The following is a 26,365-nucleotide window of genomic DNA, read 5'->3' on the forward strand; positions in this document are numbered from 1 at the left end:
ACCTGTACCGGTTCTGTCAATTGGCTGGTTATTCTCCTGTTTGCGACCCCTACCACCTGTATGGTCTCTCCAGACATGGGCAGGTCTGGAACTGCAGCTGATCTGATCGTGGATCTAGTGGCTCCTGTGTCCACCAGAAATGTCGTAGGGCACCCTGCTACTTCTGCTTCCACATAGGGTCCCCTCTGATCCACCTCTAAGGCTGCCCCAAGGGTGCAGTCTTCTCTTTCCACTCTCTGTCCGGTTAATGGGTCCACATAATAGCATTCTTCACCTTCCACAAACAGGGGCATTTGTCTATAGGTCTTACCCATACTCCCTACTCGAGGAGGTTGCGGGAACTGGGCTCGGGGAGGAGCCCCCCCCCCTTTGAGCACCTTTCCTTGGTATGGCGTCGCCCCTCTCATAGGTGCGCTCTGGACCTCTTCCTCCTCTATCTCTTGCTCTCCGATCTCTACATTGTAAGGGCACTCGCGTTTCCAATGCCCCAACTCGTTGCACTGGTGGCACCTAGTCGTTTTCTTCAAGGTAGCTATGTCTACTCTGGGTCTAAAGGTAGTACTCTCCTCATTACCCTTGTTCTGACTGTACTGCTTCTTACCTCCTGTACCTGTCCCTTGCTGCTGTTGTTGCGGTCCCCCTTTTCCTGCTGCCTGCAATTGTACCACCATCAGCTTCTCTTTTAGTTTCTTAGCCTTGGAGTCTACCTCATCACAGCAGTACCTAGCATATCTCAGTATTTCATCTAGGGGTCTACTTTGCCAACAAATCGAGTGTTGCTGAATCATTAAACTAATATCCGGTCTCAGTCCCAGGACGAACTTGGACACAAATTGCCCTATGTCCTTTGGATCCATTACATCCAAGCCGCTATACTGTTTAAACGCCTTCAGCAATCTCTCGTAATATTCATGGACTGTCTCTTTGGGTTCCTGTCTCGTTCTGTCTATTCTGACCCAATCTATGTCTTGCATTGGCACTTTTTCTTTCAGCCAAGTCATCACTCTCTCGAATTTTGCCATCACGATCTCGGACGGCCCATTAGTCCTAGCATCTCTCTCTGGCTCCGTTGTGGGCCACTCAGCGCTAACCTTGCATGCTGTCCACAGATCTCCTGGTACTACAATGTCAAACAGCGTGTTCAGATCTATCCATAGGACTTTTGAGATCTTTACAAACCTCTCGACTTGCTTGTACCACTCCACGGGGCTCTCTCGTAACTTGGGGAAAGATGTGGTAAAAGCAGCTAAATCTCCCCTACTCCAAGGGACATGTACATAGCTTCCATTGGCAACTTCACGCAAAGGGTAAGCTTCTATTCCCTGCTGTCCTGGTGTTATACCAATCATGCTTCTTCTGCCGGTCCCTTTCTTGGACCACCTCTCTTCCCATTTATCTAGTGCCCTCCATGTCCTTATTCCAGTAATCAGTTCCCTTATGTGTGTTTTCAGCCCAATCGTTCTCCTCTCATCTAGGTCTCGATCTGAGTAATGTAGCCTGTGGTTACCCTGTAATGCTTTGGTTCTTGACAAGTCCACCATATATTTGCCTGCTAGTTCGACTAACTTCTCATGGACTGCTCTCGCCTTTCGTGTGATGTCCTTTGCCATATACAGTATTTCATCCTGTTCATACATTTCCATTCTTTCTAAAGGCAGGGTACCATCTACCATGTCATCCAGATCTGACCTTAAGCTGGAGACATCAAGTCTCTTGGCTTTTATCTCAGCTCGCAATATGTCTTTCGAAGGAGGCTCACTGGTCTCCCTCCCATCCCAACTTCGAGCTCTGCGTTTGGGCTCAGGAGAATTAATGGGTGGCCTCCCTTGCTCCCATCTCTCCAGGTCCCATGCTCGGCCATCCAATCTTGGAAGGTGATGGAACACGGGCCTTTTATCCCTACTCTCTCTCTGCCTACTCTCGTCTTCTTCTCTCCTCTCACCGCACATCTCTCTGTTATTTTCCCTCTGGTCGCTACACTCCCTTTGCCTCGTATCGCTCAATATCCGATACGATCCTTCCTGGTTCCCCATATTCCCTGGGCTGCGCTCATTTCTGTCATCACAGGGACTATGGTGCGACCTCTCACAACTCCCATTCAGTTCTCTGGTGCCGGGCACACAGTGTGGACATTTAAAGCTGTTCCTGTACTCTTGTGCTCTCCTCTCCTCTTCACTGAGTATCGGGCACGCCACCCCTCCATTCCCGGGGCCCCCGTTTTCCAGGTCTGTTCTACCTCCACTCCGGGCCCAATGGGTGACTCCCCTACTCCCTCTACAGTCCCACTCCGGGCTACTCTCCCCAGCCCCGCAGTGAGTCCGTGCTCTGCTGTCCTGACTTTCCCTTTCTGCTTCTGCAGCATTGATGCACTTTTGAGCCTTCACTGCCTCATCCCACTGCTTCATGTACTCATTTAGTTCTTGAAAGGATCTTCGTCCAGATCCCCTCAGATCCATTGGCCATCTGGGGCCCCCAGGATCTCCTCCTGGGTCCCCTGCTGTGTGCATCGGGGTGCTCCACTCTCTGGGTATCGGCATCTGACTTGGGGAATTAGTGGTATCGTTCCTCCTTGCCTGCTCTGCTCTTTCTCTGTCTTTCCGCTTCCGTTCTTCCCCTTTTGCTCTCTCTTGGTCATATATCGATATTATAGGACCTATGGTAACAGGTACCTGTAGTGCATCTGGTAATGGGTAGGATGTGGCGCTTTCCGTTTCCGGCGCTCTTTGTACCACAAACCTACCGACCACCTGCTGCACCTGACTAGGCTGGAACAACTCTTTCTTTGGCTCAGGATCCCACTGTGAACTGGGAAGCGGTCTATGCTCTCCTGCAATGCCCCCCTTTTCTCCTTCAGTATTCTCGACCTCTCCCCCTGCTCTATTATACGGGGGTGGCCTGTCTGTCAGTAATCTGTTTATCAAGCTATCCTCTGTTTCACTCTCATCATCTTCTTCTAGGGGGCTTTTATTTACTGGCGCCTCTAACACTGGGTACAGTTTATTTATTTCCAAATTATGCACTCTCCATCTTTTAGCATCCGCATCCCACCTGGCATCCTGTACTGCCCTTACCGAGCGTTTCACCCTTTCTTGTCGTCTGTTCATATTCCTTTCATGCGCTGCCCTAAGCCATGCTTCAAGGGCTTCAAACTGGGTTGGTCTAGGCAAGGGTCTCTTTGAGGTCATGATTGATTTCAATCGATGTAACACCTCTAATCTGAACGTCCCGTACTTCGGGAACGTCAGTTCCTCGTTTCCTTCAGTAATCTTACTCCACTCTGATATCCAAAGGATCGTATGCAACCCAACATTTACTGCCATATAACGAGCTGGCGTACCCTCCGGCGGGGCTTCTTCCCCTTCATACGATCCTCGCCTCTCTTTCTTAAACAGCGCTTTCAACCATTTAAAACACTTCATAATTATGCGCACAAAATCCAGCCTCGCTACTCTGTTTACTTCCTGATGACAATCCACCAATCCTGTCGCGGCTTTGCTAGCTTGGCCTATCACAGCGCGGTCTTTCTCCTGTCAGCCAATCACGTCGCGACCCTGTATGACGTGTTCGCTAGCTGGCCTATCACAGCGCGGTCTTTCTCCTGTCAGCCAATCACTGCGCGACACCACCTGACATCTCTTTTCTCCGCTTCGCAGCAGCACCCCTCCTTTCTCAACTCGTCTCCCGGTTATGCATGCGTCCCATTCATACACTGAAAAATGACTACTTCCGACCAAGCGGTCACTTCTCTCGACTGTACGTCCACAGTCTATCTGTAATTGTCAACACAACTGACGAGATGTCTATCGTCTCTCTGATAGGTTACTTACACACACAGTAACTTCCGACCAGCGTCCGTTACTCACGCACTCACTCTTACGTTCCCCCTATCTCGGTCTCTCGGGTGATCAATGGTACCTCATGACCCCCTTCACACTAGTTGACAATTACTCTGGGTGTCCAATACACCCGAACCACTTAAGCTCTCTTTGAACTTAAGATTTCCACCGGTTGCGCGCGCTCACAACCTGTTCCACAGTCACTCTACAAACATTCAACTCCGCCAGACATTACAACATAGATACAATACAAAAACACCGCAATCTAACACGCATAACCCTTTATACTCACTCTCGACCGATACTGCTGCTTTTTCTGTCTCACGTCATCCGGATCTTCATCTGCGGGCTGTTCTTCCGATCATCGATTTCTAGGGGCCTTGGGGTAAGCTAACCTGGCCTAGGTCACCGTCCTCAAGAAGGCAACCATCCTCTATAGCTACCAACTGAAAGGGCGAGATTTTGATCGATACCTTATATCTATTGATCCAAACCTCGTTCTGGTCGACTGAACCTTTATTGCCTGTCTTGGAAGGAAACAGTACACCTATCTGCAAGTTAGTTCACCCAAGAAAGGACTCTACTCTCAAAGATCACGGACAACTTCTAGGTTTCAAAAGTTTATTGTAAAGATATAATGAGCTGCAAATACAAGCATCTCAGAATGAGATTCACGAGATACACAGGTCCAATTACATACATGTGCTCTCGAAAAGCCCTCAGACGAGCAACAGAAATCACTAACACTAGTTCTAAAAATAGCAAAGCTATCAGCATAGACGCATATCTCTCCTTCATTTAGGTTGGAGGAAAACAAACACAGGTTAGGCGTCCCTACCCTGTTCTAGATGGTATCCCTACTTAACCAAATCCCAACCTAACAAAGGTGTCAGCAATGAATGACCCCCAAGGGAAGTCACCCACTCTAAGTCTCTTGGTGAAAACCTAAAGTTCTCCAGTCATGACCCCTCACTGCCTACCCATCCGCTCTCTAAAGGGTCCTCAGGTCTCTGCTCTAACTCCACCCAGGGGTGCTGTCCCTAATACAAAACAGTCAACAACATTTGAGACGCCCCTTGCGAAACGCCTCTCACGTGGTGCAACTTCAGGCTTTTTCCATGATGCTTTGTATTGGGCCTCAGACGTTAGAGTTGACCTTGCTTCTCAGTCTCTTCTCCGGCCCGCTGATACCCCTTAAACATTCCAGAACCCTCCTCCATGTCTGGGCCGTCTACTGAACAGGCCTCTATTCATTCACTTATAATTGGATCCCCCCTTTCCTGTTGCAGACAGATATCTGCCGCCAAGAACCCAACTCTCATAGACTTCTAAAAAGGCTTGCAACATTTCTCAGCCCAGACATGTACGTGTAAATCAATGCTAAAACATTTCAGGCCTACAATATTTCACATTATGATTATAGCATTCTATTTCTTCATTTAATTAAAGCATGTTAAAACTCTTATTCTATTATTTGGAAAACATTACTCTAAATCATGGCCCATTAATGCAATGACCAAAAACGTTAAACAATCTGTGTCGTGAAAAGAAACACCTTCCCTTTTAGCTCCAGCTCTGGCCCTGAGGCCTACCACGTTCTGCGTTTTACCACAGACCATCTTATATGTTAACAGCTACACGACATAGATTCAAAATAATCACGTCTAATAAAATCATATAATGTCACACATTTCTGCATTAATTCCACTTCTACTTAAATCTCTATATTAGCTATACATTTAGAATATAATTTCAAATACTATTAGCACTCATGGCATTTCTCTTCATGAATTCTGCTCTCTATAGGTAAGTGTGATGTACTCATATATTTATCTCAGTTTGCGCTCTCTCAGCAGCATGTGGGAGGGAGAAGGGTTTGAGCTGCATAATCACTCCAACTGCTCATTAAAAAGGCTGGGTTATAGTAGTTCTTGTGTAGTGTAAACTAAGTGTACATCCACTTAGTAGAAAATCCCACAGCGAAGTTTGCTGATTAAAAAAACAGAAGCAAACGTTAGGGTATGGTATCCGCATTTGTACAGCACCTTCTACCATTGGGATGGAACCGTAGCACTTTAGATTACTTGCTTCTGTTTACACTGCTGGTAAGTTACACCAGGCTGGCGGAAAATGAAAGATATATAGTTATTTTTTCAGTCAAAGTTGTTGTGCATTTTTGAAAATGCAGGGAAGAATTAAGGTGTTCTCACCAAATATATGATGTAGATAAACATGCTGTGTTTATTTGGATCTACGCCTATGTTCTTAGAATTGTCTTGTTTTGCATTGCTGCATTTTGATCACATTTTCCTGCCTCTTGCTGAGGCCAGAAAGCATTTTCTTGGACATTTGCCTAAAACTATCCAGACCATCATAACTGGAGGTGGGCGAAAATCATTTTTTTCCTTTGATTCATGGATTATTCCATTGATAGTGCTGATAGAAATGATTGTGAGTAACCAAAACATGGACATTTTACGGCCTGTCACAAGTGCCTTTTACCCATGTCACATTTTGCACCTAAAAGGTGACTTCGTCCATTCAGCTTCAGTGGCTTTTTTCATGACACTCGGCTTCTCTTAGGATTGCAGGCCTCCTTGGCTACTGACTTCCATCCCGATATGGTGCAAGTCAGGAAGCGGGTGGGCAGCTACTTGCCCGAGTTAAACTTCGATAAAACAGAGGTCTTGTAGCAGTCCTTGGCTCAAATTAAATGGTTTTGGTAGCCGAGCACCTTCTAACAACAGCCTCGATTACTTTTGGACCCATCTTTTTGACCTTAACTCATGAATGTGAAGGTGGGGAAAAACCTAGGATTTGAATGTGACAAAAACCAAGCCTGAACTCCAGAAACCTTTTTCCACCAATGCAAACTTCACAAAATCTTGCCTTATCATATCGACGAGGGAAAACATCTGATTCTGTCAGAGATTATTTGGTCTAGCTGGATTTCCCACATTTTTATCGCAACGTTTACAGATTAATTCTGGCACTCTGAGACTTCATCAATACAAAACAATTTCTTTGCCATTTGTTACTGCCTCGCAAATCATGCCTCAATCTTTTTACGGTCCTTTGTACAGTGCACAGACCCAACTATGGCAATGTTTCTATCTTCCTTCTGTACCATCTTCCGTTCCGCATCCATATTGCTTTCTCCGGTCTTCTAACAATGATCTCCTAAAAGTTCTTGAGTTTAGGAAATGACATTGTGGAGGTTGTAGGATTAAGATATTGGCTCTCTCACTTTGGAATGCTCTTCCTCTCTACATCCGCTCTACCAAATAGCCGCCAACATTTTGAAAACTTTTGGAAATTTGTTGCTATAAAATGCTCATATTTCTATATTTACAGCCCGAGCCTTCTGCTTAGTTTCTTTCTTTCACCGAGACCATATTCCCTTTATGTCATCTAGCTTGACTTTTGCAGCGAGAAGTGTCGCGAAATGCCCAAACCCGAAGACAGGCTGCAAACCGTCAGTGCATCCAAAAAAGCTGCAGTGCACTAGCATATCTGTCTGGATCAAATAGAGTACATTGCACCGGCACTCAGGTCACTGTTGGCTTACCAGTAGCGTTGCGTGCAGGTTTCAAGGCTCTCTGCCCACTACATAAAGCTCGCCTTTGAATAATACCATTGATTATTAATAATACGTTTGTGCCTGCAGATAACTACACTTATTCCATTAATACCCTCTGCAAGTATGAGCAGCAGATAATCTTGGTTTTAAGATACCTAGCTTTGAAGCAAAATTCACGAAAAGTTTCAGGCCAGTGTAGATGAAGTCGTGATAGTTGTGCACGAAGCAAGGCGAAAGGCAGTGAAGCTCTGTGCATGGTCAAAGGAAAATATGGAGCAGCAGATGATGAAAGAGGTAGTTTGGTTTCAGGCTCAGAAGTGCACTGCTTCTGCATTTGTATGCTGTGTTCTTTAAAGAAATGTGTAGTCTGCTTTTTCCTAAATTGGAGTAGGGTTGGGGCGTTCCTGATGGATACCGGGATGCCATCCCAGGGCATTTTGACTTTCAGAAGAGCAATAAGGACATAGCTTTTCTCTGAGCAACAAAGACATGGCATTTCCTTTACTAAATACATTGCCTTATAGTTTAAAGCCCTAGAAACACAGCACCACATCCATAGCTCAAAGCTATTGGAATTGGAGACAAAGCCCTGGAGTGGTTGGCATCATTCCTTGAAGGAGGTGGCAAGAGGTCCGGATTCCTCCTTTTACGTCTAGACCACGTGTATTGTATGTTGAAGTACCCCAGGGCTCGGCTCTGAGCCCTAATTTATTTAACATCTATCTTACTCCTCTTGCTCTACTTGCCTTGGGAGCAAGCATAACCTCATATGCTGATGACACCCAGCTATTGTTTTCATGGGACTGTAATGCAGGGCTCCCTGGTGAAAAAATTAGAAACTGACTGTCAGCTGTTTTCCAGTGGCTAACATACAATCAGCTCAAATGCAATGCAGAAAAACAGAGCTTCTATTTTTTGGAGAGAAGACCCAGGAAACAGGGCAATCTTTCAGGCCAGTCGAGGTCCCCTTTCCAGGGAGTCAAGCAAATTATGTGAAGAATTTAGGTATGAAATTTGATGAGGACCTCTCTTTGTTACAGCAAGTAAATTCAGTGGTGGGGTCCTGTTTTCGATTACTGCGTGTCTTGAGAAAGTTTCTACATATTCTGTCCTTCTCAGCCAGGAAACAGGTGATACAGGCGTTGGTGTCATCTAGGCTGGATGTTGTATATGAAATGAAGATCTCATGAACTGATATTTGAAGAAACAGCTTTATTTGCAGCACAGATACAGGTAGGTCCATCCCTCATCTGACCAGAGCTCCAACTGCCAACAGGGCAAGGGAGAGCTCCAGAACTAGGAACACCCACAGTGATCTAGAGTGCTGGCTCAAGAACAGAGCTAAGCACTGTACAACATATCTTCCCCCCTTGCAAGAAGAGAAAACAAAATTTAAAAGAAAAACAGAAAATTCAATGTACATAGTCATTCAAATAGATGGGTGGACGACGAGAGCGAGGGCTCCTCAACCTGGCTTCTAACGAGGAGGAAGAAGAAATGGTGGGAACAGAAGTAGTAGGGACAGAATCAACTACAGAACTACCATGCACACACAAAGAGGTAGAAGCATCCCCACTACCCACCTCCCCCCGTACAGTTGGTAGAAAGGTGGATGGAGGACTGCCACCAGAAGTCAACAAGTAGCCATCGCACCCCCCTGAACCATTAGCAACTAAACCATCAGAAGAAGAATCTTTTCTCTTTTGGTACAGTGCTACCCTCCTATAATTCCAACTTTCCCCATTGGCCAGAACAACAAAATGTGGAAAGACTTTCTTAACTCTATATTTGCTAAGGCCCTTAGTGCACCTACCCGGCTTTACTTTAACGAGATCACCCACAGAGATAGGTAAGGAAACACTGCTTTGGGATGGGAGAACCTTATCATCTAAACATCTTAACCAAGCAGGAGTCAATCTTGAGACAGGTGCACGTCCGCGCATCAATTCAAAAGGGGATTTTTCACCATTCTTATGAGGCGTTGACCGGTAAGCCCACACAAGCTCCTGTACCCGTTCATGCGAAAAACAACCACCCTCCACAAACATTTGGATCACCCCTTTCACAAGACGGTTTACTCTTTCGCAAAGACCATTTCCTTGGGGGTTGTAAAGGCTTGTCTTCTGATGTCTGATGCCACAATCACGTATAAACGAAGCCATCTTTGAAGATGTCAATTGAGTGCCATTATCTGAGATAAGGACAGAAGGATATCCCTCATTCAAGAAAACACCCTTCAAAAAGTTAATGGTGGTATCAGTGTTTATCTCTTTAACAAACTGTACACAAAGCCATTTCGAGTAACAATCAATTATGACAATAGCATAACGTTGGCCTAAGGGTAACTCACTCATGGGACCTATGAAATCCATACAGACACTGTGCCAAGGTATGTTTTCAAAGCCAATTTTCTGCGGTGACTGAGATCCCAGAATTTTCAGACGCTTCTCCCCTTCTTTGCAAAAACTACACCTCAGCACACAATCCACTGCATCACTATCCACAGAGGGCCACCAAAAGTTTTCCTTAACACGACGTTGGGTGAGACTTTGACCCAAATGGCCCTCATGGGCCAAGTCAAGAATCCTACTTCTTAATGAACTAGGAGGAACAAAGCGATCGCCCCGCATAAGAACATCGTTCCCTTCCAAAGAAAGTTCATCCATGACTTTCAAAAACGGTCTAACTTGAGGGTCAACAGTGCTCTCCCTTCTTGCTCCTTTCGAGACAAGATTTATTACCGCTTTTAAACATTGATCCTCCTCCATACCTTTTGACCACTCATCATGGGAAAAGGAACCACCCCCCACAAACAAAACATCTTCAGCTATAGCAACTGCAAGATCATCCAAGATATCCTTAGAGGGACTATCACAGCTAGTGGATCTCACGGGAAGACGTGACAAGCAATCTGCTTGGATGTTTTTCCAGCCATGAACAAATTCAATTACACATTGGTAGTCCTGAAGACGAGAGGCCAATCTCGCCAACCTTGGAGACCCTTTCCCATCGCCACCTGGAGCTAAAACATTTACAAGGGGTTTATGGTCTGTACGGAGAATACATTTGTATCCCCACAAGTAGGTTCTAAAGTGACTCGTGCCCCATACAGCTGCAAGAGCCTCGCGCTCTATGACTGAATAATTCGACTCTGAGGCAGACAAAGGCCTGGAGGCAAATGCGATAGTCTTCTCTACTCCCCCATGCTTTTGCAGTAGAACCGCACCAAGACCTATAGCACTGGCGTCAACCATCAAGATAGAGGACCGAGCAGTATCAAAAGGGGTAAGGACATTAGCAGATTTAAGCTCCCCTTTGATCATATTGAAGCAAGATTCATGCTCAACGGTCCAATTAAATTTTACACCCTTTTTCAACAAGTATCTCAAAGAAGCAGTCTTTGAAGAGAAATCCCTCACAAATTTCGAGTAAAACTCGATCAGACCCATGAAGGACCGAAGTTGATCTTTATCAACGGGGGAGGGACCAAGTCGCCAAATGTTGTATATGAAATGAAGAGCTCATGAACTGATATTTGAAGAAACAGCTTTATTTGCAGTACAGATACAGGTAGGTCCATCCCTCATCTGACCAGAGCTCCAACTGCCAACAGGGCAAGGGAGAGCTCCAGAACTAGGAACACCCACAGTGATCTAGAGTGCTGGCTCAAGAACAGAGCTAAGCACTGTACAACACTGGACTATGGCAATGCCTCGTATCTGGGCCTACCGGACTACCTCAGTAACAAACTGCAGGAGGTCCAAAATGCGCCAGCACGTACTCTCCTGGGCTTCCCTCTGAGAGCACACGTGTCACCGCACCGTACAGCATTGCATTGTCTCCCCAGAAAAAAAGAAAATCTTATTTAAGACTCTTGATTTGGTCCATTAAGCCCTTAATGAGAGGGGCGCTGGATACCTCAGGGCACAAATTAGTTTTTATGTTCCCTCGAGATGCCTGCGTTCAGCCAAAGCTTTTTTAGCCAGTACTCCTAACATCTGGTGTGCTAGGGCCGGTGGCAGAACCGTCTCCTTTTTAGGTCCGCCAGCATGAAATAAGCTTCCCTCTGAAATTCGGAGCATTACCGATATCTCTCAGTTTGGGAAGAGACAGAAGACGTGGTTGTTTAACCAAGACTTACAGATTAGGGCTTCTATGTGTGTGCTGGTAGTAGTGCAGAGCACCAGGACATTCCTTGGGGTATCAGAGCGCTTTATAAATCCTCTTTTATTCATTCATTCATTCATGATGGCAAATGTTATGCAATTATCAATGTTGGTCTGCAGACCTGGGTCTTAGGATATGGCCATGAAAGCCGAGAGACAGAAATCTCACAGTGCTGTGTACTGAACGCAGGGTTTTACCTGCAAACTAACGATCCATGTGAGTGGTGCAATCGACTTATGTCTCTTTATTGTGATTGTGCGACAACGGTATATGTGCCATCATCTCACCACTATGAGACAAAGGTAAACTTTGTGGTCATGACAAAACACATTGTGACACTTGAAGCTTGACCAAAAACCAACATGAGGATAGTGCTTATTGTTGCAAAATATATATGTTTTTCCATATAAATTCATATGTACGCATTCACACTAACATGAGGCCCAGAGCTTCAAAGGGCTTCCTATCTGACCTTGCCTGGACAAGCTTCCAGCAGATATTCTGAATAAGCCTTAGAAGTCACTTTCCTTGTCCTGACGTCATCATAAATTTACAAAGGAGAGTCGATGCTACAAGTCCATCGGCACACACATTAACACATCTTACTATAGAGAAATCCAGCATTGGATACAGCCTGCCTCTATCAGATATAATCCACTGCTAAACAATTCATTAGCCACTAACTAATATGGTACCCTGTGTAACATAATGTAATGTTAGGTTACAGAAAAATAACCTTACACATCATTTGAACACAAATCTCCTGCAGGACACGCAAACACTGGTTACTGGCACACGTTAATACGAGCGTAGCAGGACAACGTGGGTCATTTTTGTCTCTCTGATCCTTCCATTGCAGTGTGTCTGCGTGCTACAGGAAATGAAAGTCTGGAAGTAACAGGTTATTAAATGTGATAATGACACCGACCAGGCGTCCGATTGCAAATCTATTCTGAATATCTATCACTAAAGCAGAAGAAGGCCTAGAAAGGATTTACAGGAGTCTGCTTCGAAGGGATCTGCAGCACTGTGGGAAGGATTACACCCCCGCCACTGGTTTCATAATCTGGCACACTCAAAGGGAGCTTAATTCCTTGACAAGGAATTTAAGGGTCGGCGGGAAAGCGAATCCTTCTGCGGCATGAGCGGGGCCTGCTTACCTCATCAAGGATGCGGTTTTTGGCGCGAATAATTGCAGAGTTCAAGGCGTTGATCCAGGACTCTTTTTCCTCTGGGCTCACTGCTAGGAAGATCAGATTGGGAGCCTGGAAAAAAACAGAGAGCGTGTAAGTGATACGGCCATGACAGCAGAACTCATTAGATGAGCCGTAGCTCACATTCTCTGGTCCAGGGTTCACACAGCATCTGATACACGGGGTTAGCCTCTTTTAAGCGTTCCCAATTGTGGCAGATAAAGGAACCTAGAATGTGGTCAACTGAGGCAGCTAGAATTACAAGTCAAGTTACCTGGCACTACAGTCAGCCAACCAGCCACTAGCCCAAGGGTGTCCAACACACTTCCAGGCAGGTGGGTTTTATGCCAAGTTTTCTGGATTGGATAACCAATGACTATGGGAATCAGTTCTGTTAGATTTACCGCACAGACATTTATTTTATTTGGATATCCTGAAAATTGTGCCTGGGCGCTGGACTTATGTGAGAGACGTACCATAACTCATGTATTTTTCTTTTTAGGTCTGGCTACGCACACCATTATCTTTCTGCCAGACCCAATGTCATCAACACACACAAATGTGCAGAGAAGGCATAGGCTTTGAGTGACTAGTCTTTGGCGAGAGCCTCGTTTGTGCCAACCGCCTTCATCCGCTGCTTGACTGAAGTGTCTGGATGTGATAGCACACTCTAGCTGACTTTGAACCAAGGGTGCATTCAAATATTGTTGTGCACCTAAGTGAGAATGTTGCTCCCAAATACATTCTGCCACCTAAAAGTGTCTCTATACTCATGTTTATCCAGCTCACTGATGTTTCTACACCCAAATGTGATTTTTTGAATCTAGATGCGATTTTGTATCTAAAGGTGCATCCAGGGTCCTGTCAATGATGCACCGAGGTCTGTGTTACAGCTTAATGTGTTTTTGATACTAAATGGGATGTTCGCTTATGCATAACTTACACTTGCAGATGTTGTATCAATGATGATTTTTCACCTAAACATGCACCAAAAGCAACATGTGCCTAAAAGTGATTTTGCACCTAAACATTATTTTGCACCTGAATGTGTTTTTGCTCTTAATTATGATTTGTGGCCTAAAAGTGGGTCTAACTATCATACCACAGTCCTGTTCACTTTGCACCAAGAGTGGTTTTGCATCATAAAGTGATTTTGTACCTACGTGGTTTTGCACCTAGGTTATTTTACACTTAAATATGATGTATGTTTCTGAAAGCTTTACCCACTCCTGCTCATCCAGCAGCTAGTGTGATTTTTGCACTTTGAGGTGTTGTTAACCTAATCTGATATTATATCGATGCATACATATTAAACTTTATGTCAACTCTCACTTCTGCATTTTTTCTCTGCACTGAGTGCCTTGTACCCAAATATGATACCACAGCCCATATGACTTTGCACCATGGGGGATTTTGCACCCAAATGTGTACTTGCTCCAAAATGTAATATGTGCTCCAAAGTATATAACTGTTTTGAATCTGTGCTAGTTTGTTTCGATTTTGTGTCCTGGTGCATTTCAATGTCCCGGGGTGATCACAATAGGCTCTTAATGGTTTTCTACCCTATTTTGCCTGACACACCTTCAGTCGCTGGACAGGATCGGAAGATGCCAGGAGAACGCAAAGCGCCACATTCATAATTTAATTGGGCCCATTTGTCTCAAACTCGTGTCTATGCATTTTATTTTATTAAGGCCACTAGACGGGGGACGGTGTTCGACTGGTTTTCTTCCTTTCTTGCCGGCCGCCGGCAGACGATCTGGGCCCCGCCTGATTCCGCCGTGATGCCGCCTCTGGGAGTTGGGGTCCCTCAGGGCTCTGTTTTGAGCCCGACCCTCTTTAACATCATTATGACCCCGTTGGCGGCACTGGTGGAGTCGCATGGTGCCCAGATCGTATCCTATGCGGATGACACCCAGCTCCTCTTCTCGTGTACGAGAGGAGGCGACTTTGATGGGGAGAGTATTCGGGATTGCCTTGGGGCTGTTTTCCATTGGTTCCATCTAAACAGCCTCAAGTGCAATTCCGACAAGTCCGAAGTACTGTTCTTTGGGTGTGACATCGAACCCGTCTGGCAGACTTGGTGGCCACGGGATATGTTCCCTCCATCCTGTTCCTCTCAGGTTGCAAAGAATCTAGGGGTGAAGCTGGATAACAGGTTAACCTTGAAATCTCAGATCCTAGGGGTGTCGGGCATGTGCTTTGGCATCCTTAGGATGCTGCGGAGGTTTCTTCCTCTGTTATCCGTGGAACATAGGACGCTGACAGTTCAGGCTCTGATTGGGTCCAGGTTGGATTATTCCAACATTCTCTACCTGGGCCTTCCAGAGTACTTGCTGCAGCGCCTTCAAGTGGTGCAGAACGCCGCGGCTAGGGCAATCTTCGGCCTTAGTAGGCGCTCTAGTGCCTCGGGCCTGCTGGTAACGTTACATTGGTTGCCCATCCGCAAGAGGATCGCCTTTAAGGCTCTGACCTTGGTCTATAAAGCTCTTCACAAGGGGGGAGCTAAGTACCTTCAAAAGAGACTGGTCTTTTATCATCCGACCAGATCTCTGAGGTCGGAATCCCTGCACCTTGCTGTTGTCCCTCGGGTAAAGAAAGCGCGCCTTGGTGGGCGCTCTTTTGGATTGCTGGCATCTCAGCTATGGAACTCTTTGCCGCTGGCACTGCGGGGAGCCACTAGCTTGCTTGTTTTTAGGAAAGGCCTTAAAACGTGGCTTTTTACTCAGTAGCCGTTCTCTCTTGAATTCCTGGCTTACTGCTCTTTTAGTCTTTCTTTTGGTGTTATGTTATTGTGTTGCAGCCTCTTTGCCTTCTCCAATAAAAGCGCCGGGACACTCTTTTTGAGTAGCCGTGCGCTATAAAAATGAACTAATAACATAACATAACATAACATAACATCTGCGTGAGAGAAACCCAGGACGGTCATCCTTTCGTAAACTTACATGGTTGAGCTCTGACAACTCCTGGTATAATTTCTAGAGCCTTGCTATATGTTACTATAGTCTGCAGTCAGTAGGAGAGGTGTCAGTGAACAGTCCCCGGATGATAGTCTGCGCAGTCAGTCCATATTCAATAAGGCTTAAGCTGTCTAGGCAGCGTGCAAGAAGTCAGATAGTAAGCTTGTGCTTTCGAAACTCAGTGAAAGTGCACATTTTCATTTTTTATTTATAAAAATCCTATTTACAAGAGATCATTGTTATCAGAAATTACTTATGGCATCAAGGCGTCCTTCTACATTCACTAATGCACCATGCTGTCCCCCTTCACTCACACTCATCCATCCATCCACTCATCAATGTATTCTTCTAGTCACAGATATTCATCCATCCATTCAAATACATCTATCTACACAAATGCATTTATCAACCTTCCTGCACTGACCATCATCCATCCTCATGCAACAACAGATCCAACCAGCCACACACAGGCATTCATTCATCTACCCACAAGGAAACATGCATGCACTCACACACCATTGCGTCCATCTGTCTATCTAACCATAGCAATGCATCTACCTCCCCACACTGTGCGTATCGACATCCATCAATGTATTCCTGTATTCAACCACACAGCCACCAAATCAGGCGTCCATGTATTTAACGAAAATCCACATGTGTCTGCATGAGTCCATAGGCGTGTTGAAAATATGCATGCATGTGTTGTCTCTGTGTGCATATTTGCATATGATGTAGGGACCTTCGAGGCCGGATAACCTCATTCTTAAGTTGGGGCATTTTAGGGTGATGTGCTCTGTATGATTCTATATAGTTAATGGTGATGGCTCCCATAAGCAGCCCTTGGATAGGGGCAAAAAGCTCCTTATCAGGCATTGGTTCGCAGTCCCTGTTGGGTATGGTTCCAGAATATGGTGACATAAATATATGCTCCCAAACATCATTAAAAAAATATTGTCCTATTGGAGTTAATAATGAAGGATCTACACCCAATAGAACCGTGTTTTATAAACGATAACATCTGCATCAGGCAATATTTCTGTATTTAATATGATATTCTGATCCGCGTTCCTATCTGGCTGTATAAGGGCTGTGACCACCTGCGTGTTTTGCTGTACATTTTCATGGCGAGAACCATATCTACATATGTTAAATCCCCTTCCTCTCACCAAGAAGGTAACTGAAGGGCCACTAGCAGCAAAATACGCCTTTGATCCCAGGCATAGTTGTGGGTTTTTCTTTGTCAATGTCTGGTGTCCGTGCAAGCATCCTTTGCCTGTTGGTAGCGGGTTATCGCATGTGATCACAACTTTGCTATTTTCAGTCATTCTGATTACCTTGTGGTCATTCTACCGCTTTGTTATTGCGACATATACCGTTATTTCCCCTCCAGCAGCAGCAACATAAAACCAGGCGCGAGCTCTATTTGTAAGAGTTTTGCAATATTCTTTTAGCAGCAAAGTGCACATTTCACTCTCCCTCATACTATTATTACTGGCTTCCTACTGAGGGTAACAGAAATGTAAAGTGTTTGCATCCATTCCAACTCATTGACCACCAAAAACACACCTGATACCACCAGCAAACCTTATTTGCAATCAAGACTTGTCATGCCTGATGTTACCACTGGTGTCTGACTAACCCCCGATACTAATTTTCAGGTCTCAGTCACCCTGCAATGTAGAACATACGTGTACATATACACCTCTACTGTTAGCACAAAACAAGGATTTGCAATGCAATAGGTCTCGCATTTCTAACGGTTAGACTCACTGGCGTTGTAAATGCTAAAGGTTTTTATTTATGTTTTTTTGTTTGTGGGGATGGAGGCAACAAAGGAAGTTGTATGAGCTGCCGCGGCAGCCATTGTTGCTAATTAGGAGCGGCATGCCGCGCTGCTTAAAAGAACATATAAAGATGTTGAAATAGAGTAGTGCGAGCCACGCAGTCACCATTGTTGAAGATTATGTGTGGGTTTGAGCTATGCTGTAAAAAAAAAGCAAATTAATATAAATCTACAAAAAAACAATTGTAACATAAAGCGAGAGATGATTTCCCATGGGTTATGACGGAGTCTATAATGCTTTGTTGGTATTTCTGTTGCTGCTGTAATTGCTTTACGCCTAACTCAGTGTTCAGTGGTAACTGGAAATACTCCACTTTCTGCAGGTGAAACTATAAAACTAGAGCAGAGTCTATCGGTTGTGGCAATGACTGAGCTGGTGGATTCTACACGACATCTAGAGTTCCTTTCAGAAATTGGAGGGTTTTCAGTTACCAATAAACTCTAAATTGGGTGCTTTGTTAGGATTCACCTGCCGTAGGATTCTAGATTAATTATTTTTAGGTCGAGCCTGGGCAGTGCAGGCACTGCTCTGCGAGGCATGCTGTATTCAGGTATGGACTTGAAGCTCCACCCAATCTCCGCCCATATTTTTTATTGGCTTGTGTCATTGTCCACTGAAACTGTGTTTTTTATTGGGCAATAGGCTTCGTAGTCCCCCCCATAGTACTGCCTTATCTTCTTTTGTAACCTCCCATGATGTCACCACCTGTTACATGTGTTCAGTAGGGTTTAAATAAAGCCTTTGAGCACTATTTTCTCAAATAGCTTGCTTTGTTCTGCCTGCTTCCGCAGGCAGGACAGGCTCTCTCCTATTGCTTTAAAAAAAATCTTTATAGCACGGGTGCCGAACGCATTTGAAATGCAGTAGGTCTTGCATTTGTGAGAGTTTAAGCTATTGGCATTGTAAATGGCAATGCCTTTTATGTATCTGTTTTAAAAACAACACATAAATAAAAGGCATTGTCATTTACAATACCAATAGCTCAAACTCTCGTAAATGCGAGACCTATTGCATTGCAAATGCTTAGTTTTTTTTGTTTGAGTCATACTATGTTAGTGTCTCCAACTTGGCTATGTTTTAGCATTTCTACAATAATGCAAGAACACTTCCCTCCTCATTTATGTTATCAGGGATAACATTCCAGCCATGATTTGTTTTTTCCCACTTTAGATCTTTACTTAATTTGTGGGGGTAGATAAAGGTGGTAGACACTGGTTCTATTTTAAGGTGATCAGGACCTATTGTTCATCATCAGCTTTTAACCCAGAGCAAGTGAGAGAATAGCAGAATAGGGTGTGAAAAAGAAGAGAAAGATAGAAAAACAGTGTCAACGGAGAAAGCAGGGCTGAAAAGAACACATAGTAGTGAAATAAGGAGAGAGAAGAAGTGTTGGGTGGTGGAAGAGGTCCGAGGTGAAATCAAAACTAGGCAGCCTTGGCATTCAAGAATCCAGCATTGGCGACAGGTTCCTAAGAAACATTTTTGTCCCTATACTTCTTTACTTTTTGTTAGGACCCGAGCACTTTTTTTTGGAGTTTTATACAGCGTGAACTTTACCCAATGGTATCAGACCACTTTACACGAGCACCAGTTGTATTACATAAGGACATGTTTATTTTTGTAAGGCACCGGGAGATTGAGTGATTTGCCCAGAATCACAGGATGTTGCACGTCCTTGCCGAGACTTGAACCCAGTTCCCCACATTTGAGGTGGACCGCCATTGCCGTTAGACCAACTCCTAACTAGTGCGAAAGCACCACATGCACAAGGTCCACAGTGCACTGTGCGCATAGTATAGATGAATGCTATTGACTGTATAAACCAGTTCATAACAAAGCCTGGGCCTGAGCAGGCACTGTACTCGATGGAATGAGCAAGTTATCTGCCGTGCTGCCATTAGTTCAATATGTTGTGCCAGGCAGAATGAAAAGTGACTTAAAAGTCTCATTCAGTGCTCTAACTACTGCTGTTGCCCATTGTTGATTGTGTGATCAATAAGTTTCGAGATTTTGTTTGTTGTTGGCAAGTCCACGTTTGTGATCTCACCAATTCCATTTTCTCTTGTCGGGCAAGTGTCTAAAATTGCAGTGTTCGATTTATCACATGTTCCAGAGCATCATTTTCAAAAAGCTGTTTGACCCACCCTTCTATCTTGTGAGAGGCTTGCCCAATTCAGATTATGGGAGGTTTAGACCATTTCTGTAGGCTGCTTGATTTTTTATATAGTTTGTGATTGTTGAAAATATGGCTTGATTTACAAACTATTACTGTAAGACAGAACATAGATTTGGGCTGCATTCTTTCAATTTAATTCTTCATCAGGTATGCAGTAATGACAGATACTTTTAAAACACAAATACTTAAGATAAAATACCTTAATTTTGTATATATTTTATTATGAAAAACTGTGTATTTTTTAACAAAAATTTCCGAAAGTTAAAATGGCGATTCTACTTTAGGTTCTATCCCTAAGGTTTACATTTAGGATTAGCTTTATGGCGGGGGTGCAGGGCTAAGATGAGTTTTAGGGTTACCATTAAAATTAGGATAAGGACTGGAGTATTGCATAGGGTTAGACAAACGGTGAATATTAGGCTTATCAGAGTGAGGACTGGACTTATAGGTTTATCACTCTTCTTTGTTATTGTTGTTTTATATACATTTTGGACCTACATTTTCGAGTTTACACTAAAAGCATCTGCAAAGATAGCTGTCGACATTTTGGAATTTTGTTTTCAATATAAGAGTTTTTAGGCATTACCGTTTTGGTGTTATGACCAAAAACACTTTATCCTGCACTCTCCAAATTGTGCAGGACACTGTGGGCATCTATGCAAGGCCCACACAGGAATAGACAGACCCTGCTAAGTCACATAAGATGTACTGGCAGTGTACTGAGTGTAGATCACTTATACCAGAGTACCAGGAGTGATACATCTGCACAGCATAATTGCGTGCATAATTGTGCTACAGTCTGAACCCAGCTCGACAAGCATTTCCTTGACAATTACTGATGTTTGCAACAAAAAAAACATTTTCAGGGATGAAACTCCATCCAATTGAGTTGCTTACAGTTACATAGCTTGACAGTAACAAAACATTCACGTTGCCACAACATGGTGCCATCACTTAAATTGCTAGGAAAGGTGGTAGAATAGTAAATCAGAGCGATAGTGGGGTGTGGTTTCAGAATATCGTCTAAAATAGGTATCCTAAATATTGTTTACAGTATTGCCCTAGTGAAGTTAGTCAATAAAAAAATCTGTACCCAATGGGGCGATATTTTTGTAAACAATATTTAGCTCATGGTGTGTACCTCGATTATATTTCTTATTATGGTATTCTGACATACAGCTTTTCTTGGCAAGTAGAGGTATGGGTATGTCGAATTAAAAGGTTTTGTGAATGTGAAGTTCAAGTCTCCGTGAAGGTAAATGCCCGCCTGAAGAAATGCTGTGAACATATAGGGCTTTCATGACTGCTGGGCTACTTGTTTGATGTGCCAAGCATGTTCCCCAAAGTTGGCACAAACACATTTGTGGCACCGACCATGGCACTTGAGGCGCGTGGTCATGACGTGCATGTATGGACACCCTCTTATTGCATGGGGATGTGTTGATGTACATCATTTGGGCAGTGAAGAGGTTATGGACAAGAACAGAGGTTCCCCATCTTCAGTAGGCCTCCAAACTGCAATCAGATTGTAGGCTCTTGCTATGCAGCGGTAGGTCGGCCTCGGTGGTGAGTAGTTAAAGCATCATACACTGGACGCGCCACTTTCTCGGTAGTAGACACAGGAAGCAGGTGTGCAGATCTGCCTAAACCTTTGTAAGTCAGCCGAACTGTGCAGTGCTTAATTTGAGCCCGTGGTTTCCGGGGCTCGGCACCGGAGCTTGTGACAGCCGCCACAAGGTGGCGCTGCCAAGCTAATTTATAGATGACCACAACAACAGTTAATCATTAATGTTATATTAATTAAAAATGGCTATTACCTGCCTCCAAAGCAATTCTTATAGCTTTGGGGGTCTGAAATAGGCCGAATTGTCAGACTTGTAGGAGTGTGAGAGTTAGTAGTTGTGTTGTTACTATCACTGGAAGCCTAGCAGGGACAATGTGTGGGGCAAGCTGCAATGGCCTCCTGACGAGAGCCCTGGAACTTATTTTTTTTTACAAACTAAGCACTGACTGTGAGGCATCCCTCACAGCCTGCAGAGGCAGGTCTGGCTATGTGACATACTTCTGTAGGATCCTTGCCTTCCCCTGCTTTTAACATCTCCATTCATGTGGCTGCTTGATAAAGCGCCAAACATATCACCTCAGGGAACAGGCGCTTGTAGAGAAACCCGGGCGGTGGTGGTATACTTTTCTTGCTTGTAAATCAATGCCATTGAATTGTTTAGGCCACTTTAGGATGATCAGCTTATGCCTGCATAGTGAATCACTTCACATGTTTGCATTTTTTTTTTATAAATGTAAGTCTTCTCCCCTTTTACTTTGTCGCAAATCCCACGTGTCGATGGGAACATTGGGACATGGCCTGACCCTGCACAATAAGGCGCCCCAGGCCAGACAGCAAAATTAATGAAATCATTCAAACTAATTATACTCCTGTCCCTTCCTGGCACTCCCTCCTCAAAGCAATCAGTGGCGCTGACCTCCTCCACCCATCAGCCTCCACACTGGCGCTTAATGAGCAGTGGGACCGCGGATGGAAGATGGAGAGAGAGAGAGACATGGAGGAACAGAGAGAGAGTGAATGTGTGTGTTTTAAGAGGCCATTGTTTGAAGCTAATTTACCGTGAAACAGGGCAGGGCAGCGTGGAGTCACAGCAAGGCAGGGACATGGAAGTAGCGCCAGATGTTTAGCTGAAAAGCAAAAAATGCACGAAATGTCCAAAATCTGTCTTTGGGGAAAATGTTGTTGCGGAACTGATTCGCCTTTTTTCGTACGTTTGTTTAGCTGCTCTGATTTCACTGAGTTTCATATTTCTCACATAATTTCACCCATAAACCAATCAGCAAACCTGTAGCAATTGCTAACATTTTTCCCAAAGAAAAAAATGTGAAAAAAGTGGCTTCCTGCATTTTTGCACTTCTTCATTTCACAAAAAATATACAAATATATTTTATCCTGTTGTTCGGGAAGTGCTCATCACGTTCATCTTATGAATCTGAAGGACAACCAACCGATTCATTACATACAGTCTAGGTTTCATGATATGCACAAAAACTACCAATATAAATGAATCAAGCAAAGTCAATAGGTCTCGCTTTTTGGCTTCCAGTGCACACCTATAAGCATTCCAATTGCTTTTTGCAGATGGTGTTATTCATCATCAAGTAGAGAAAAAAACAGTGATAATGAATAGGTTCTTTTAAAACCTGGCTGTTCAATCTTGATTTCTAAATAAGTTCCTCTGACTAGTGGTTGCAAACTTCAGCAGCGGGACACTCATCTAAGTAGCCGTCCGCTCTATAAAAAACAAATAATAATAAAATAATGAATATCAGTCATCAGCCTTGTGAACATGTGCATCATGACACTACCATGACTCCATCTTTTGTCATGCAAGCACACGTCAAAGTGGCCATTTTGTTTTTTATTTACTGTTGCAAGGTAGCGGATGTTCATCTTGAAACTGAAGATGCAAAATCATAACACGTGCACCAAAGCACATTTTGTTCTTCAAAGAAGAGGCCTGGTAGCAAATCACAGTGGGGTGGTTCATTAAATAAAGTGAGGTATCAGAGTTGGATGGAGAGGGGTGGGAGAAGCAAGAGATTTGGGGGTGCGAGGGATCGGGGTGGTCAGTGTTGGATTCCAGTGGAAAAGCAGTGCATGATGGAGAGAGCAAGAAAACCACAAACACTTTTGAGGGATGCTAAAAGGAAAAGAAAAAAAGTAGTTCCCATAATATAATCAGTGGAAGGATACATGCCATGAAATACATAAAAAAGAATGGTAAAGATGCTATGCCCCAATAGGGGGTAAACACAAGAGGAAGGAAAGCCATCAAATAGGAATCAAGGAAATTCAGTTGATGAGAAAACCAAACAAAGGTAAGCAGTGTGCTGTCCTAAAGCCCCTGTAAGTATAGGTATTGTCTGCAATTGACATTTGACAACAGACACCTAAGCAGACAGACCTAAGCGAGACCTAAAAACATGCTGAGTCTTCATTTAAAGAGATTAACTTCAAATGCACTTGTCAACCTCGAAACAGATTGTTTTTTTCCTGTGTTTTTGGTGGCTCAATGACACCAGCCTTACTTGAAGTAGTTCTATGCGGGACAAAATATGAACCCCAAATGAATAATAGTAATTAAAGAAAAAGGTATGATTGGTGGTGTCACCTGAGGGTCCAGTCTGCCAGAAAAGCGTCCTTAAAGAGGCTTCCTTTTAGTGAATGTCAGGTCTAAGCCCTGAAGAGGAGGTTCATGGATGTTGGATCACTGCAGGGTCTTCACTGCCCCCAGCTTGTAAAGGGAAAGTAGTTCTCCCTGAAGCCTCACCTGCAGCTTCAATCTACTTTTTTAATGTGAAGTTAATCTGAAATTATGGGTTATTATAATTGAAATCTTCATTGTTGCTTGAATATTAGATTAGCCCAATACTGTTCCATCTGGTTAAATCCTTTGTGATAAGGTCAAAGTTCATTTCTAATTATAGTTCCAGTTCTAAATTCCATGCTCTCTCAAACAATGACTTGAGCTTGCCAAAATGGATGGCCATCGCTGATCGGCTAGTAAGATGTTGTTTTTGACTTTAAAATCTGCACGCTGGGACACATACCAAGGTTCCCACAAAATGTTAGGTAATAGTGAATGGATAACGTGGACACAGAAACGCGATCTGCAATCTTAGCAGAGCTAGACCTGAAGTGATCTAGCGAATAGCAATGTAGTTAACATTCATTCAGTGCCAAAGGGATGAGTGGTCTAGCTTTGATTGAAGGGAGAATATGTGTGGTATAAACACAGCCAATGATTAACCGAATGATCAATGTGATGCCAATTTCAGGTCTTTGATTACACACGTACTACAGGCACACATCATAGCTGGGCTAGCCTGAGCCACTCAGGTACAAGAAGTCCACCTGTAGAGCAGTATGTCAAGGACCTGCAGTTGTCTGAAGGGTTTGAACTGGCTAGTACTGCTTCAGACGAAGTCACAATGATCCATCCCTGGACCACAATGCCCTATCCATCCAGACTTCCCGCCATTTTTTATCGAATGACATCTACCATTAAGGCTGATCCATGCCTAGTGTTAGTAATCCCTACTAGTACTTAGAAGCTAATATTCGCACACTGCGTACCGTGTTCCCCGGCTGCTTGGAGCGTGCCAACGTGAACTTGCTGTGGTTTTTCTTGCTTCTGCTTTTCGATTTACGCAGCTCCTCGCATTTTTCGTAGTCGGTCAGGTCAAAGGCCTCCTGAATGTTCTTTTCATCTTTCACCTATAGAGAACAAAAAAAATAATCATGGCAAACATTTCAAGTAAATTCAAGTTCTGCTGCAGCTGCCTGATGTAGCCCACTCACGCCTGCCTGTTTACCAGGTGGCTGTGATGTGTAAGTGGGTCGATGCTGTTGCTGTTGCTGTGGTTGTGGTGTGTAGGCGTGAATATGTGCATGGTTTCTCGTAGCCCAGCGGAGCTGATAGTGACGATTGTTCTATTAAAAGAAGTCTTAGCAGGGCACGTTAAACCTTTTAAGCGATGCGTCTTCTTGGATTATCACTTAGCACCCCCACCGAGCTAGCACTCTCCGACCGAGATCCTACAGCAGCTAAAATGGCTGACTCTATCCACTACTGCACAAGTCAACTTCAAGCTAAGCCAGGATCTAATTAAAGCCAGTCGCTGGGGGAATGCAACTATTATCAGAAAAAGGGAAAATTACAATGAAGCGAGAGAGCACTTTAGCCCTTCTCAATACAACTGCACATGTTTAACAAAAAAATGTTCTCCTATGAAAATGTAAAAAGTGAACATCTAAGAAGGAGCAAAAATATATAAGTGTAAATAACTGTGCAGATCACCGATTCGGGATCCGCTGGTAGCTCTAGCTGTCCTAGTGGACTGTAGGTTGTAGAAGCAAACTGCTTCAAGAAATTGATGCCTGACTTAGAGCAGGCAGTTAAGGGGAAATCTTTCAATTTGTGGAGAAAATGCTAAATCCAGAGGAGAATCTACCTGATTTTATTTACATCTCAAGGGTGAAATGGAAATTCAATGTGTTGGTTTTCATTATTTAGCAAATGCTGGATTTCCCATTGCCAACCCTCAATACAGCCCTTGTCTATGCTGCTGCCCAATGTTTTTTCTTCAAAATAGTGACTCATGTGTTATTAGTAATCATCTGCAGTCTTTGGTACAGAGTTGACATGTTGCCCTTTAGGGCATTTAGGAGCACTTTGAGATAGATAGATAGATAGATAGATAGATAGATAGATAGATAGATAGATAGATAGATATCAGACAGACAGATAGATAGATAGATAGATAGATAGATAGATAGATAGATAGATCTATAGATAGATAGATAGATAGATAGATGGATCTATAGATAGATAGATAGATAGACGGATGGATGGATCTATAGATAGATAGATAGATAGATAGATAGATAGATAGATAGATAGATAGATAGATAGATAGATAGATAGATAGATAGATAGATAGATAGATAGATAGATAGATGGATCTATAGATAGATAGATAGATAGATAGATAGATAGATAGATAGATAGATAGATAGATAGATAGATAGATAGATAGATA

At 43.8% G+C, this 26,365-nt stretch overlaps 1 protein-coding gene across 1 annotated transcript in view; it reads right to left on the bottom strand.

Annotated features, from left to right (window-relative positions):
- Positions 1–26,365, bottom strand: part of PLEKHO1 (pleckstrin homology domain containing O1) — a 145,879-nt gene that overhangs the window by 29,120 nt on the left and 90,394 nt on the right. The window contains exons 3-4 of the mRNA XM_078670863.1: positions 24,900–25,040; positions 12,744–12,848 (exon numbers count right to left, since the gene is read on the bottom strand). Of these exons, the coding sequence (XP_078526989.1) occupies positions 12,744–12,848; positions 24,900–25,040 (246 nt within the window). The remainder of the gene's footprint in view (positions 1–12,743; positions 12,849–24,899; positions 25,041–26,365) is intronic.

This window comes from Lissotriton helveticus, chromosome 12, assembly GCF_964261635.1.
Source record: "Lissotriton helveticus chromosome 12, aLisHel1.1, whole genome shotgun sequence".
Classification (NCBI taxonomy): domain Eukaryota; kingdom Metazoa; phylum Chordata; class Amphibia; order Caudata; family Salamandridae; genus Lissotriton; species Lissotriton helveticus.